This window comes from Epinephelus lanceolatus, chromosome 12 (genome assembly GCF_041903045.1).
Source record: "Epinephelus lanceolatus isolate andai-2023 chromosome 12, ASM4190304v1, whole genome shotgun sequence".
Taxonomy (NCBI): domain Eukaryota; kingdom Metazoa; phylum Chordata; class Actinopteri; order Perciformes; family Serranidae; genus Epinephelus; species Epinephelus lanceolatus.
Window position 1 is genome coordinate 23,006,494 of NC_135745.1, and position 12,525 is coordinate 23,019,018.

The 12,525-nt window shown below is 40.9% G+C and overlaps 1 protein-coding gene across 1 annotated transcript; it reads left to right on the plus strand.

Moving 5' to 3' along the window:
• Positions 1 to 1,552: 1,552 nt before the first annotated feature.
• Positions 1,553 to 12,485, plus strand: gorasp1a (golgi reassembly stacking protein 1a). The gene is made up of 9 exons (XM_033650185.2): positions 1,553 to 1,741; positions 4,048 to 4,128; positions 4,799 to 5,002; positions 5,110 to 5,196; positions 5,285 to 5,415; positions 5,720 to 5,861; positions 6,351 to 6,459; positions 6,583 to 6,726; positions 7,564 to 12,485. The coding sequence occupies exons 1-9, from the start codon at positions 1,679 to 1,681 to the stop codon at positions 8,043 to 8,045; spliced, it is 1,443 nt and encodes a 480-aa protein (XP_033506076.1). The 5' UTR covers positions 1,553 to 1,678; the 3' UTR covers positions 8,046 to 12,485.
• The last annotated feature ends 40 nt before the right edge of the window (positions 12,486 to 12,525 follow it).

Sequence of the window (12,525 nt, forward strand, 5' to 3'; positions counted from 1 at the left end):
AATCACATTGATGAAGAGTCGGTTCCTTTAAGAGGCCGTTTACACGTGGCCGGCTATTTTCATAAACAGACATTTCACCGTCTCCGTTTTCAAAAAGATCTTCGTTTACACTTACCCGTGTATATATACACAAGAGCATGCCAAACCTGTAGGTGGCAGTGTAACGAGAAGCTCAAGCCTTCCATGTATCCATTGTCACCATAGCAACATAGGTCGCACTTTTGACACAGGCGCAAGTTGCGGCGCATACTGTGACGTCGGCTGCCTATAACTCCGTTTATCTCCGTTTATCTCAGTTTACATGCAAACGCGCAACCAGAGTTTTCCAAAATCTCCACTCTGGCCGGAATTTTTAGAAAGGCTCGTTTTCAGAGGAGAAATCTCCGTTTGCGTGTAAGCGAAGGGCACAAACGAAGGAAGATGTCTCCGTTTATCAAAATCACCGTGTACGTGTAAACGGCCTCTAAGTGTTCCAATACACCATGCCAGTGAGCCAGCATACACAGTAGGGCAGCAAGTTATGTTTATATTCATTACTGATGAATCTGATGATTATTTTCTCAATAAATTGATGAATTGTGAGTCTAGAATATGACAAAAATAATAAAAATGTCCATCACATTTCCCTAGAACCTAAAGTGATGTCTTGTTTTGTCCAACCAACAGTCCACAAATTTAAATATATTTACTTTTATATCACAAAAATTGCCTAAATCATATTTTTATAGGAAAGCTTCCCTTTTAATGCCTGATTTCTACTTTTGTGGTTTGTAACTTTTGTGTTTTATTTCTAAGCACTTTGTGAAGCACTTTGCAACCTTTTTTTTATTGAAGTGCTATACAAATAAATATTATTTTATCATATTATTATATAAAAGAAAACAAAACAAAGAAAAGCAACAAATCCTCATTTTGGTAGCTGCAACCAGAGAATGATTTTTAGTTTGATGCTTTAAAAAAAATAAACATTTATCAAAATAGTCGTAATTTTCTGTCATTCAACTAATCGATTCATCCACTAATTGTTGCAGTCCTAATACACAGCACCAATACCCTGGACCTAGTCTTATAAATCTACATCTCAAAATGACATTCGCGTAAATGTCTTTATGTTCACTGAATTAACTGCTGTGTAATGTCAAAGTGTCTAAGGGTTGTTTCTCCTGGTTGGTATTAATTTACTGTCACTAATAAACCTGCCATGGTTCAGAAAATATCACGTTTAAGGTCTTTGCATCATTACATCATTACTTTATAATTAAATAAATATGTTACCATAGAGGTCATGTTAGTGACCTCATTAACACAACTCCATTATATAATGCTACCGCTGAAGCAGCCCTGTGTTTTAGAACAGTGGGTACGTCCCAAGTCTCTTATTTTATACTGCTAACTCCTAACTCCCGACTCCTTGCATGTGGGAGGGACTAAACAGTTAGGTAAGGTGGCTAGGTAAGGTGGTTAGCAGTAATTTTAAGGGACTTGGGACGTACCCACTGAAAGAAGTACTGGTGTGTGTGCACATGCGCAATGTGTGCGCCTGTGTCTGTTCGATACCAGCGGTGCTCGATTGATATGGCCTGCAGACAATATGGCCGCGGACTGTGAACCGTAATAATTCTCACACAGTTGTTACTTTCTGATGAAATTAGCTCGTATTTGAAAGTTCCTGACAGACATGGGTTTATCACAGAGTTCAGAGGTATCCGAAGGAGGGACGTATGGATACCACGTGCACGGCGTAAGACTTCAATTATTGAGCTTGTTTTGAATTTGTACAGCGTGTGCTGCAGCTTATCGTGATGCTACTGTATGCTAACAGTTAGCTAGCTGCTGCAGACTCTGCGGTGAGACCCGACGAGTTGGCACTGTTTACCTTTGTTGTTAAAAGTTGACACAATGCAACATAAACATCTGTTTACTGTTTGTGTGTTTATGTCGTAAATAAGCTTGAATTCAGGCGTTTAACTGATTTTAAAGAAAGTCCTCCAACAGTTCATCGAGCTGTTACAGTAACAACATGAATTATTTTTTATCGTAGTCGTTAATATTAGCACTGTAGCTAAATAATAGCTTTGACTAATCAATCAATTCAATCAATTAAATCAATTTTATTTATAAAGCCCAATATCACAAATCTCAATTTGCCTCACAGGGCTTTACAGCATACGACATCCCTCTGTCCTTATGACCATCACAGCGGATAAGAAAAACCCCTTTAACGGGGAAAAAAAACGGTAGAAACCTCAGGAAGAGCAACTGAGGAGGGATCCCTCTTCCAGGACGGACAGACGTGCAATAGATGTCGTACAGAACAGATCAGCATAATAAATTAACAGTAATCCGCATGACACAATGAGACAGAGAGAGAGAGAGAGAGAGAGAGAGAGAGAGAGAGAGAGAGATGCAGGTGATAACAGTAGCTTACAACAACATTATTGAAATGGCCGAGTTATCAAGATGCAGTAATAGAATACGAGAGAGAGAGAGAGAAGGAGAGAAGGTGCCCGGTGTATTATAGGGGGTCCTCCGGCAGACTAGGGCTAAGTCAGCCTAACTAGGGGCTGGTACAGGACAAGCCTGAGCCAGCCCTAACTATAAGCTTTATCAAAGAGGAAAGTCTTAAGTCTAGTCTTAAATGTGGAGACGGTGTCTGCCTCCCGGACCGTAACAGGAAGATGATTCCACAGGAGAGGAGCCTGATAGCTGAAGGCTCTGGCTCCTGATCTACTTTTGGAGACTTTAGGGACCACGAGTAACCCTGCGTTCTCAGAGCGCAGTGTTCTGGTGGGATAATATGGCACTATGAGCTCTCTAAGATATGACGGAGCTTGACCATTTAGAGCTTTATAAGTTAACAGTAGGATTTTAAATTCAATTCTGGATTTTACAGGGAGCCAGTGCAGAGAAGGTAAAACAGGAGAAATATGATCTCGTTTCTTAGTTCCTGTTAGTACACGTGCTGCTGCATTCTGTATTCGATACAGCATAGTGTTGCAATTTTTGTGTGGCAACATTGTACCGTCACACATTGCCAAGTATTGATATTTTATTGTGTAAATTATTAGTATGACAAACACAAATTAAATGTTAGGTAGCCAACTAGAATGATATAATCATCAACTTACAGTTACAGTCAATTTACAGTTGAAAAAAGGTAATATTAAAGGTAATAATAAAATATTCAGCATGTTTAAAATCGCAATATTATTGTATCGTAACTTAAATATTGTGATAATATGGTATCGTGGCTCCTCTGTTGATTCCCACCCCTAGTCTAAATGGTTATATTTATTTTAATGAAGTACCCTTTGAACCCCAAATTGTTGTTTGGGGATTTGAAAGGCATGTTTTATTTAAAATTCTGCAAAATTACGCCGTTTATTATCGACAGAAACTGTAAAAACAGAAATTGTCTTCATATTTTCAAATGTATGACGGTCCTTAAACACATCATGCACGATTAAGGTCTAGGGTTGCAGTGATATGACGGTTTCAAGGTATACTGTGATATAGAAGTTGACTCTTATCACACCATGTATTATAATGCTTATTAATGATATTAACACACAAAAAAAGAGCAACTGGTTGGAGAATATCCCCTTCATTTTAGTCATTTTCTAAAGGGAGACTTTATGCACACACGTCCATTAACAAAATGGTTTCAAGTTTCATTTATAATCATAAAACGTCCGTTCAACCAAAAATAATCCTGTTTTCATTTCTTTAAGAGTTATTCTGACTGATGATATTATACATTTTCTAATACTGTGATACAGTGAAACCGTGATATTTTCTGAGATGGTTATCGCACTGTGAAAATCTCACACCGTTGCAACCCTATACATGTCTTCTTTAAAATTTTGCTAAAAATAAACCATGTGCACAAACCAGATCCAGTAAGAAACATTTAGTTCTACACTCCTGCATGCATGAGAGGAGAGAACAACCAAGGCGTTTAATGATTCCAGGATTTTGTTTTTTCACTTTTAACTTTCAAACCTCAAAGTTTTTAAAATATTAAAATGCTTGTGTTGGTTTTGGCAGGTGCAGCCGAATTCCCCTGCAGAAATGGCCGGACTGCAGCCCTTCTTTGACTTCATCCTGTCCCTGGACAACAAAAGACTTGTAAGTTTAATGCTTGTGCTGTTGTCAGAAGTTAATTCAGTAGTCATTGACTGGTTGGTCATAAACAGAGTACACAGAGTCAGTTCTTAGTTTTTACATCCTTGATTCCTTTCCCCGCCACCTCTCCTCACATCTTAGTCCCTCCCACCTTCAATAACATAGTCAACAATTATAAAAGGGGTTTGACAGTCAAAATTGAGCTACGTCCTCACTGTGAAGACCTGGGGAAGCTGGAGGGGGGCGCATGTTTCTGTAGCAACACTGTCGGGTCAGCTCCCACCTGACCCAGTTGGTGTGCAGTGCAGCAAAATTGTCCTATAGACCAACATGCATAACTGGTTAAAAATATTCTTGATTTTCTTGATTAACAGTTAATCATTAACATCCCTATTAACCTGTCATTTTTACATCAGAGGTGCTGAAAAAGACACACCTGTGCATCCTTGCTGATAGCTCCTCTAGCAAGCCTCCTCACTCCTCTCTCCTTGACATGCTTTTTTGAAATTAGACTTCCTTCAAGGTGGTGCGCTGAAATCAATTTCTAGGTCTCAGGCAGTAGGATGGAGAAAAGAGGAGGCGAGGAGGCACAAAATCAAGAAAGAACAGCCCATAGGTACCAAAGTTACCTCCTACTCCTACTGTTGTGACTCCTTCTGTTACTGTTGACCAGAATGAGGAGAATGACCTGCTGAAGGAGCTTCTGAAAGCCAACATGGAGAGAGCAGTGAAGATGGAGGTGTACAGCACTAAAACCACAAGAGTCCGGGAGCTGGAGGTGGTGCCCAGTAACATGTGGGGAGGACAGGGCCTGCTGGGTGCCAGCGTTCGCTTCTGCAGCTACCAAGGAGCCAATGAGAATGTCTGGCACGTTCTGGTGAGCTCCATCATTAACAACTAGGAAAACCAAATCGACTGAGCTAACTCTGATTTCAGCTTCAAAACTTCATCTTCAGTTTGTTAACGCTTGTCTCTGTCCTGTAGGATGTGGAACCCACTTCACCTGCTGCACTGGCAGAGCTCCAGCCACACAGCGACTACATCGTCGGAGCAGATCAAGTGTTGCAAGATGTGAGATGTTCATGTAATGCTTCACTGTATCTCTTTAACAAATGTTTGAAAGCTGAGTTGAGGTTAACTCTGAGTCACTGATTTCCAGTCAGAAGACTTCTTCTCGCTGATTGAGGCCCATGAAGGGAAGCCGCTGAAGCTGCTGGTGTACAATACACAGACAGACGCCTGCAGAGAGGTGGTGGTCACGCCAAACGGAGCGTGGGGCGGAGAGGGCAGGTATCTGACAGTACACAGATACATGAGTTATTCAGGGGGGCTTACTGCAGAATTACTGCAGTACACCTTTTTGTCTTTAGATATTATAAATTACTTTTCATTGGTGTTAAATCCTTTATGAGGAGAGAAGTGATGCAGATTGTTTATGGTCTCCTGTATAAAGTTTATTCAGATCACTATAACGGTACACAACCTCAGCTGGCCGTTCATTCACAGTGAGGCTTTTCCAGATTATGCGGCATTATTCTAAAATGTATGAATTGTTTTAAATGTTCTTGAAGCATTTACAAATGTTTGCTCTTAGTTTGGGTTGTGGCATTGGTTATGGCTACTTGCACCGAATCCCGGCACATCCCGATGTATCGACGCCAAAGCCACCCACCCCTGTTCCTGTGGAGGAACCCTCTCTGGAGCTTCCGGAGCTGCCAACTCATGGATACATGGAGGTAAATCTGAATCCACATGTACCACATTTAGTCACTCTTGACTGATCTGTTGTGATGAAATTTGTGAACAAAGTTTGAGAGAACTAAGCCTTTTGTGTGGATAGAAAAAGTCTAAGATCTTTTATTTCAGCTCATGGAAAATGAAAGCAAAAACAAAAGTGTTGTTTATACTTATGTTCAGTCTATACGATGTCAGAAAATGGTTAAAAATCACATCTTAGAAGATGAAATCAACAAATGTTTGGCATGTTTGCGAGATAGATTGCTTAAATAACTATGGGTAACAAAACATGTTTAATCAAATCAGTCAACTAATTGTTTCACTGTTAATGTACATATAGTCTGACTTGTTCTGTATCAGAGACAATAACAGTCAGAAATCTGTGTGGATATTGTTTTTGTTTTCCTGAACAACGACACTGACTTTCTGATGGCGCTGCATGAGATCAAACTGTTATTAGTAGCTGTATTTCTGTTACCTGCTTTCAGGCACCTTTGATGGCACCTTCAAGTCCAAGTGAGGACTTGTTAGACCTGGAGCAGGTCACCCTCCAGGAAGCTTCTCTGCCTCCACCCATCCAGAGGGTCATGGACCCCGGTCAGTTCAGCTCTGCAGTGGTTTTAGAGGATGATCATATCTGACATGAAAGAGTTGTCTCCCTGGCGTCTAATTGTGCTCATAAAAATCTTCTGAGTGAGTGCGTTGTGTGTGTTTTTCCAGGTTTCTCAGACTCTGAAGTGGCAGTGATAAATCCCGATCCTGCAGATTTGATGGACAGACTGGATCTGTCCATGTCGTCCATCGACATGACCAACACTGCACTGGCTATGCATGAGGAGAAGGAGGGTGACATCTCTGGTGTTGGTGAGTGAGGACAGTATTTGCATTTCCTTGCCGTGGGATGAATATAGTTGTCCCAAAGAGATGGGTCAATGAATATTGATTGAGGGTTAGTTAGTTAGGGTTTGTTATTTGAAGTGTCCTGACAACATTATGGAAAGGATCCCCACAGAGATAGACCTTTTTGTGAAAGAGTAAGATCCTTTTTGTTCAACCAGAAACAGCCCAGAAATTGCTTTCGCCAAACCCACCAGACTCCATTTAAATAAACAGTAATTTTAGTGTATATAGAGACAGCATGTTTTCACATCTAACTGGGTGAATTAGGGGTTTATTTCAACCAAACCAGAGTTGGTGATTGTTGGAAGAGTGGGAAGATGAACCAAAATGACTTTTGAGTGTTTTATTTTGTTTCTGTCAACTTTGATTGAAGTGTGTCTTATGATAATAAAATTACTGTTTATTTAAATGGAGTCTGGTGGGTTTGGCAACAGTGATTTCAGATTGAACGGAAAGGATCTTACTCTTTAAAAAAAAGTCTATCTCTGTAGGGATCCTGTCCGTCACATTGTCAGACACTTGGAATAATAATCTGAGCCTGTCAGTGACAAAAATGTAAATTGATGAGGCACAAATACCCTGAGTGGTTACATTGCATCCTGTTTTACCACTGCCAGATGCAGCGCTCTTTCTCAATACTGGACCAATTTCCCATCAATAACTGGAACGCAAAACATGGAAAATATGGTCCAGGTTGAAAAATACCAAACTTACCCTCTAAGCTGTAACAAAAAACTATCATGTACTGATTTGGCTGAAGAGAACACAGTCTGAATGTTTGCATTTCCTGTTGTTGTGCAGAGGAGCTGGAGGACAGTGTGCTGCTTTCATCATCAGCAGACAGCCAGACACACGAGCTGAGCTCCCAGGCAGCCATGGACCTTACCTCCGCTCTCGCTTCCACCGACATGTCCGATTCAGGCGTCCCACCAGCTGAACCATCTCACCTGCTCACACAGTCCACAGACCCGCCTGGCTCTCTGTGTGAGCCCGGTTATAGCCCCAGTCCCCCTGTGTCTCTCCCTGTAGAGTCTTTAGAGCCTCCTGCTGAGCCCTCTGTCCCAGCTGAAGACCCTCCTCGCCATTCTTCCGTCGACCTCCTCCAGTCCTCTGCTGGTGAGGAGTCGATGGCAGACGATTCTCCTGCTCAGGCCATCGAGGAGGCGCCGACGCCAGCTGAGGAACCTGCAGAGCCTCTAGAGCCTCTAGACGTGGCTCCTGCTCATCACTGCAGCCATGAGATTGACGAGGAGAAACCAGAAGAAGAGCCGCCTCTTGAGTAAGCTCGCATCAGGCCATACGCAACGTACAAGAATGCAAAGTGAAGGTGACAATCAATTGTTAAAGAAACACTATAGGAGGTACAGGACAGATTGAGGGAGAAGCAGTCTGAGCTGATGCTGATAATCTGAAGCCCAGTTCAGACCAGAGGAAAATGTTTTAGAGTGTTGCAGGAAAAAGTTGTAGCAGCGTGAACCGGCCCATCTCAGCACAGGGCGGAGGACAGAGAGCATCACCTCATCAGTGGTTTATAGTGTATGTTTCTCTCAGTATCTGAAGGCTGTAGCTCACCTGTCGTCAGGAAGGGCAGCATCATCATCAGCCTGGCGAAATGTTGTCTCCATAGTTAGTGATTTCTCTGCTGATCAGAGGTGACACCAGCTCCTTTCAAATGGCTGAGTGTTTTGACGGGGAATCAACGAGAGAAATTGACAAAAAAGGGGAAACCACATGTTGATTGTAGGTGTTTGATGATCAAAATATTTTTAGAAATTTAGAGTAATATTTTAATTTGATGTTCTAACATTTTAATACCTTGACTGATGTCTCCTGCGCCTGCTGGAATAGGAGAGCAACTTTAGGCCCTGATCACACAGAAAGCGTTTTAGCAGCTGGATGCAGCTTTTTGCGATTGTTTCTTATGAGAATGAAGCTTTTTACTCGCTGTTTTACGTTGCGACACGCCTCGTGTTTCTGCACTCTGGGCACCTGGTGTTTTTGCCAGGGCGCTCTGAACTCCTTGTGTTGAAAAAACGTCAACTCAGAACAGAAAAGCGCCCCACGTCATCCCTTTTTTTACGTCATGTTTTTTCCTATTGTTCAATCGGATGATTTGAGAGGCGGACCTTCTGTGGTAGTCACAATAAGTTTACAGTTGATAAACAATGGAGGAGAAACTGGTGGTAGCTGTTGCTGGATACCCAGAGCTATACGGCCCGATGATAGACAGCAGGTTGTCAAACTGCCCCTGAGTCATCCTAAAATATGCCTGGAGACATCCACCATGGAGGAGAAGCTCTTGGACCAACTGGTGGTACTCCTCGTGATCCACCCTCTTTTTTAGGGTCTCATGTACCCACACAGATCTGTTTGTAGGAGGTGATGGGTTGGTTACAATAAAAAGGTGCGGCAAGCTTATTTATTTTTTATTTTTTTTTCACTTTTTTTACTAAAAAAAGAAGGCAGTGCTGTGCGCCATGCGTTCTGCAACATACAAAACGCTTTCTGTATGATCGGGGCTCAATATTAAAATAAATTGTATTTTCTGAATTACCTTAATTTTAAAACGTACGTTTCACGTGTCTTTAAATGGCTTTAAACATGCTGCCTGAACGAATTACTTGAACACTAAGTGGTTATTTCAGGATTTGTTGTTTCGGGCGGGGTTGTGGTTCTTGTGTCAGCATGTTGGGTTGCAGAATTAATTGGTCGTATGTGTAGGTGGTGGGTCTTGAAAATCAGACCCATACAGGAGTGTGTTTTTATGTTTTCGCTGTGTCATCACTACTACAAATGCAGCTGTAGCAAATATCTGACTTTCACAATCCTGATTAATATTTGTAGGAGCTAAAAATTATATTCAAAAAGCCTGAAAAGCCAAATATTGCAATGTAAGTACGGAGAGTCGCTGCTATGGAGACCATACACGATCTTGTCTGATCTTCCGTCTGAACTGGGCTTTACATTAAGCACAAGGCTCCTCAATCAGATTAGTTACACTACAGAAACCAGCTTATAAGTAGGAAGATGCCTCGAGGCGCTGTAGGAATATCCTGTTTGTTTTGTATGTGTAGGAATATGTGAGAATATAAAGTTACTGCAACTTTGTTCACCAAGAAGGTCACAATGTCAACACTTTTTCCATGCTTGGTGCAAAATTAGATCATACGGGTGACGAGACTTTGCTTCTGGAACACTGATGTGATGAATACTTGAACTCCTCCAAAGATAAACACGTACAGCAAAGCTCATTAATGCACCTTAATTAATATCCACAACACTACAAAAGTTTTAAAGCTACCAGACTGTCACAGTCTTGGGGTGCAGCGCTGCATCTGTTGTCGATGTGTTTCAAAGAAGCAAATCAAGAGTCCCAAATTTTTAAGAAATAGCTAAATTATAAGAGGGAAACTTTTACAGTAGTTTATGACTCATGTGTTGGATTTTTAAGTGTTGGTACTATAAGGGAGATATTTGTCTTGTGCTGCATCACACCTGTCAGTACATGCTTTTACTTAAAGGTCCAGTGTGTTGGATTCAGGGGGACAAATTGACAGACACTGAATATAACGATCACTTTTCTTTAGTTTATAATCACCTTAAAACAAGAATAGCTGTGTTTTTGTTACCTTAGAATGAGCCGTTTATATCTACAAAGGAAGCAGGTCCTCATCTTCGGGGTCCGCCATGTTTCTACAGTAGCCCAGAGCAGACAAACCAAACACTAACTCCAGATAGGGACATTGGTGTTTTAGTGTCGGCAACCAGCCCCTTTGTGATGAGATAGTGGAGAAACACCAGGTGGTTTTTTTTTTTTACAGTGAAACGGTTTTATTCAGTGTTCTTAGCAGTTTAAATCACTGGGTCCATTTGTTTTGGAGAGGAAGAGACCTCTGCGGATAATTCAGCTCCCTGTAAACACCTCCTGAACATCTGGGGTCTCATTTATAAATATTGCAGACGTACAAATCAAGGCCTGAAAGAGGTGTACGCCACTTAGCACGCAAAAGTTGTGATCTATAAAAACAGACTTGCTAGGAGAATTTTTGACCCATACGTACAAACATTTTGGAGACAGGAAATTGGCACATGGTGAGGTGAAAAAGCCTGGCTGGAGAAAATGTCAAGTATTTTTTGGCGCTCGCCGTTGTTGGCTTTCGTCTGTGTGTGCATTTTTAGTATGGATCCTATGCACTGTTTCATAAATGAGACCCCAGGATCTTAAATTATCAGAGAAAAAAGGTGAGCACACATTAGCAGTAACATGAAACTGCTTCTTTCAGTGTTTCTGTTTCAATCACCAGAGGTCTGTACTACGAAGCTGTATTTGGGGTTAGCGAGGTGACTTCAGGGTTAACGCTGGGTTTTTAGTTCTAGTTCTGAAGCTGGTTCACTTTTTACTGGCATAAATTACCATGGTAACTAATGCTGAACTGGTTAACTACAGATTATCTGATCACAACCTGTCAACACCTCTGTTATATCAGTCACAAAAAAAAATGTATCTCGACAAGGAAGAAATTCCGGAGTGACAGGTAGAAATATATTTTCTGTGTTTTCCTTCCCCTGTCTGTCTGACGGAAATGTTGCGTTTATAATAACAGGAGCTAATTAACAATGTGGGGATTATTTTACTGATAAAATGTTATGTTTTATCCCAGTTCAAACCACACAGGTCTCTCATGTTATTTCGAGCTGCAGTGATGAATCAGTGTCAAATATCAACACTGTCACTGCGGACTAAAATAAACTTTGCATAAGTTAAAAATTATGTGTTTAGTGTGTAAACAATCTATGTGTTTGTTAAAAGCTCTGTTTATAAAACCAGTGGAAATAGAGCCCTGGAACAATGAAATGACCTACTATTACTACTGACCTATAACTATATATGAGTTATGCTTTAATTTTTGCCCCAGACTCTGGACTTTTGTCCATTGATACTTTTTTCTACAGTGATTTGATTGGTCAGAGGTCGGGATGTTGAAGGGCTGTGATCTGACACTCCGAAGTTAACCTGCTCTGGAGCAAGTTAGCTGTTCAGCATCAGTTACCATGGTGATTTATCCCAGTAAAAAGAGAACCAGCTTCATAGTGCTGAAAACCCAGTGTTAACACTTAAGTTACCTCGCTAACTCCAAATCCTGCTTCATAGTACAGGCCTCTGGTTTGTTAGTACTCTGCCGAATATTCGGCTCGTTGACGTTGAAGGAGTTCTAACCTGGTGAAGTTTCAGCTGGTTGCAATCCCCACCGCTAGGCTCCACTAAATCCCCCTCAATCTTCCACACTGAACCTCGAGATCTGATGAGGTCAGAACACAGTTTTTTATTTGATGTATTCAGCCTGTGAGCTGTTTGAAATCTGCTTGTATCGCCTGAATCATGTCCCCGCGTCTCATTCAACTCTATTCTTACATAATTTTTGTGATCTATGCAACGTGTAAATCTAGTAGATGACTTTTCATATACAGTACATGTACAAACAGTGATGCTGCTGTCGAGTAATTTTGTTTTTTCTAGGGGGCTTCTTAAAAGTTTTTCACTGTCAAAGTAGGTGCTAGTGTGTAAAATAAGGAAAAGTATTTTTGCAGATATTTTATCAATTAATTGTATGTTTTATTAGGAATGAGTGCAGAGTCTTTTCATGAATGTGAAATGGGTGAATCTTTGATGGTTAAACAATCATATCACTTGACTTTAAAAAAAAAAAAAGAAAAAAGAAAAAGAAATTGTTTCCCTTGTTTTTCTTATTTCACACTCACCAG

Bases quoted from the DNA above. Each gene is read 5' to 3' on its own strand.
- gorasp1a (XM_033650185.2), top strand. From the start codon at position 1,679: ATGGGTTTATCACAGAGTTCAGAGGTATCCGAAGGAGGGACGTATGGA. The intron at 5,003-5,109 runs GTGAGCTCCATC...TCTGTCCTGTAG, and splicing joins AGAATGTCTGGCACGTTCTG to GATGTGGAACCCACTTCACC. The intron at 6,727-7,563 runs GTGAGTGAGGAC...GTTGTTGTGCAG, and splicing joins GGGTGACATCTCTGGTGTTG to AGGAGCTGGAGGACAGTGTG.